The sequence below is a fragment of the Centruroides vittatus genome, unplaced genomic scaffold, assembly GCF_030686945.1.
Source record: "Centruroides vittatus isolate TY-2023 unplaced genomic scaffold, ASM3068694v2 contig_754, whole genome shotgun sequence".
Taxonomy (NCBI): Eukaryota; Metazoa; Arthropoda; class Arachnida; order Scorpiones; family Buthidae; genus Centruroides; species Centruroides vittatus.
Genome location: NW_027122490.1, coordinates 1,062,584 through 1,065,059, shown reverse-complemented (window position 1 = coordinate 1,065,059; position 2,476 = coordinate 1,062,584). Strand labels below are relative to the sequence as shown.

Here is a 2,476-nt window from a genome sequence, read left to right as displayed (position 1 = left end):
TGACCAATACAAATCCAACTTGATTACTATTACATGATGTATGCTTTGGATAAAAACACTAAAAAAATGTAAAATTTTTTGACCGCTCGCCATACTCTCTGTTATATATAATAGCCGGGAAAGTAAAAAGAACTTTATTATAATTCAAATACAGTTTTTACATTTTTGTCTAATTCAAGAACAATGAAAATCTCAACGAATAAATTAAAAATTATAAATAGAAAAACAAAGTTCTTTCGGATTTTTTATCGAATATTTATTGACTTTTACGCAGCCCTGAAAATGGCTGTTGCCGGTCCCAAGCCCGGATAAAGGAGGAGGGTTGGCGTCAGGAAGGGCATCCGGCCGTAAAACATCTTGCCAAAACTACATGATGAGTCTCAGAAACTGTGATAGAAGGAGAACTAGGGCGTACCCTGTAGGCGACGCGCAGCTAGATCGCCCTAAAGCTGCGAAAAGTGGGCAAGGGCTACCTCACCAGTGGCGGATGAGGTTAAAGAAGCAAGCCCTACATGAGGAAAAGGTGTTGAGAGTGGGAACACTGAATGTGGGAAGTATGACGGGAAGAGGAATGGAGGTGGTGGATATGATGCGGAGAAGGAGGATTGATGTACTGTGCGTGCAAGAAACGAGGTGGAGGGAAGACAAGGCGAAGGAACTTGGAGATGGATGTAAATTGTTTTATAGCAGTGCAAACAGGAATGGAAGAAATGGGGTTGGAATAGTGGTGGCTGGCAAGTGGAGGAGCGAGGTACTAGAGGTGTACAGGAGAGGTGATAGGATGATGCGAATGAAACTGAGTTTTGGAGATGATCTACTTGTGGTGTTTAGTGTGTACGCACCCCAGGTAGGATGTGCAACAGAGGAGAAAGAATGTTTTTGGAGTGAATTGGATGAAGAAATGAGGACACTGGAAGGAGGGGAGAGAGTAATTGTGGGAGGCGACTTCAATGGGCACATAGGGGGGCGGAACATGGGCTATGAAAGGATCCATGGAGGCCATGGGGTTGGGGAACCCAACAAGGAGGGGGAGAGTATATTGGGTTTTGCTGTGGCTTTTGATCTGGGGATTGTGAATTCGTTTTTCACCAAGCAGGAAAGTCATCTGATAACTTTCAACAGTGGGCCTCATAGTTCGCAGATTGACTATATCCTTACTAGACGAGAGCACCTTGCGACGGTGATAAACTGTAAGGTTATACCAACAGATCAGGTATCGGCGCAACATCGGTTGATGTGCATAGACATGAAGTTAAGAATGTATAGGAAAAGTGGAAATACACAGATGAAGAAAATCAAGTGGTTTCGTTTGAGGGAGGAGAGGGCGAGGGCGGAGTATGTGGAGAGGGTGCTGCTACAAATCTCGCAAGAATGGGAGGGGGTGCAGGACTGGTGGGCATATAATGCCCAGGCTATCAGGAACTGTGCGGAGGAGGTGCTTGGTGTAACATCTGGAAAGATTAGGGTGCAAAAGGAAGGTTGGTGGTGGAATGAAAATGTGCAACAAGTCTGTTCAGGTAAAGAAGGAGGCAAAACGGAAGTGGGACAGGTCACGTACTGAGGAAGATAGATTTGCGTATAAAACGGCAAAGCGTGAAGCTAAGAGAGTAGTGGCACAGGCAAAGGCAGGAGCATATGCGAATTTATACGAGGAGTTGGATACAAGGGAAGGACAGAAGAAAATATATCGTTTAGCCAAAATCAGGAATAGGGCAACGAAGGACATTTCGCATGTAAGGCAGATCAAGGACACGACGGGGACGGTCCTTCGAAGGGAGAACGATATAAGAGAAGGATGGAGGGCATACTTTGAGGGACTTTTGAATACAGAGAATGAAAGAAAGAACAGAGAGGAAGGAAGCCAAAACATGGGCATGGTACAGATGGTAACCAGAGAAGAAGTGGAAAGGGCCCTAAAGAGGATGAAGAACGGTAAAGCGGAGGGCCCGGATGGAATTCCTGTAGAGGTGTGGAAGTCATTGGGGAGGAAGGGCATTGACCTGCTATGGGACCTATTCAAAAAAGTCTTTGAGCAGGAGGAAATACCTAACGAATGGAGAGAAAGTATACTTGTACCTATCTACAAAGGAAAAGGGGATGTTCAAGATTGTAAAAACTATAGAGGAATAAAGTTGATGTCCCACACGATGAAGATTTTGGAAAGGGTTTTGGACGGAAGGTTGAGAGCAGAGGTGACCATTGCAGGAGAGCAGTTTGGATTCATGCCAGGACGGTCAACAGTCGATGCCATTTTTGCCCTTCGGCAAATGTTGGAAAAATATTGGGAGAAGCAAACCCAGCTGCATATGGCATTCATTGACCTGGAGAAAGCTTATGATACGGTGCCTAGACAAGAACTCTGGAGGTGTCTAAGGGAAAAGCTAGTGCCTGAAAAGTATGTTAGATTGATACAGGAACTGTATAGGGATGTGGCCACAAAGGTTAGGAGCTGTGTTGGAGTGTCCCGGTGCTTCAA

The 2,476-nt window shown here is 45.1% G+C and overlaps 1 protein-coding gene across 1 annotated transcript; it reads left to right on the top strand.

Annotated features, from left to right (window-relative positions):
* The first annotated feature begins 373 nt into the window (after positions 1-373).
* Positions 374-1,561, top strand: LOC136981387 (uncharacterized). Its single transcript, XM_067277702.1, has one exon. The coding sequence runs from the start codon at positions 374-376 to the stop codon at positions 1,559-1,561; it is 1,188 nt and encodes a 395-aa protein (XP_067133803.1).
* Positions 1,562-2,476: the final 915 nt, after the last annotated feature.

Excerpts from the sequence above, each read along its gene's own strand:
- LOC136981387 (XM_067277702.1), top strand. The coding sequence starts at position 374 with ATGAGTCTCAGAAACTGTGATAGAAGGAGAACTAGGGCGTACCCTGTA.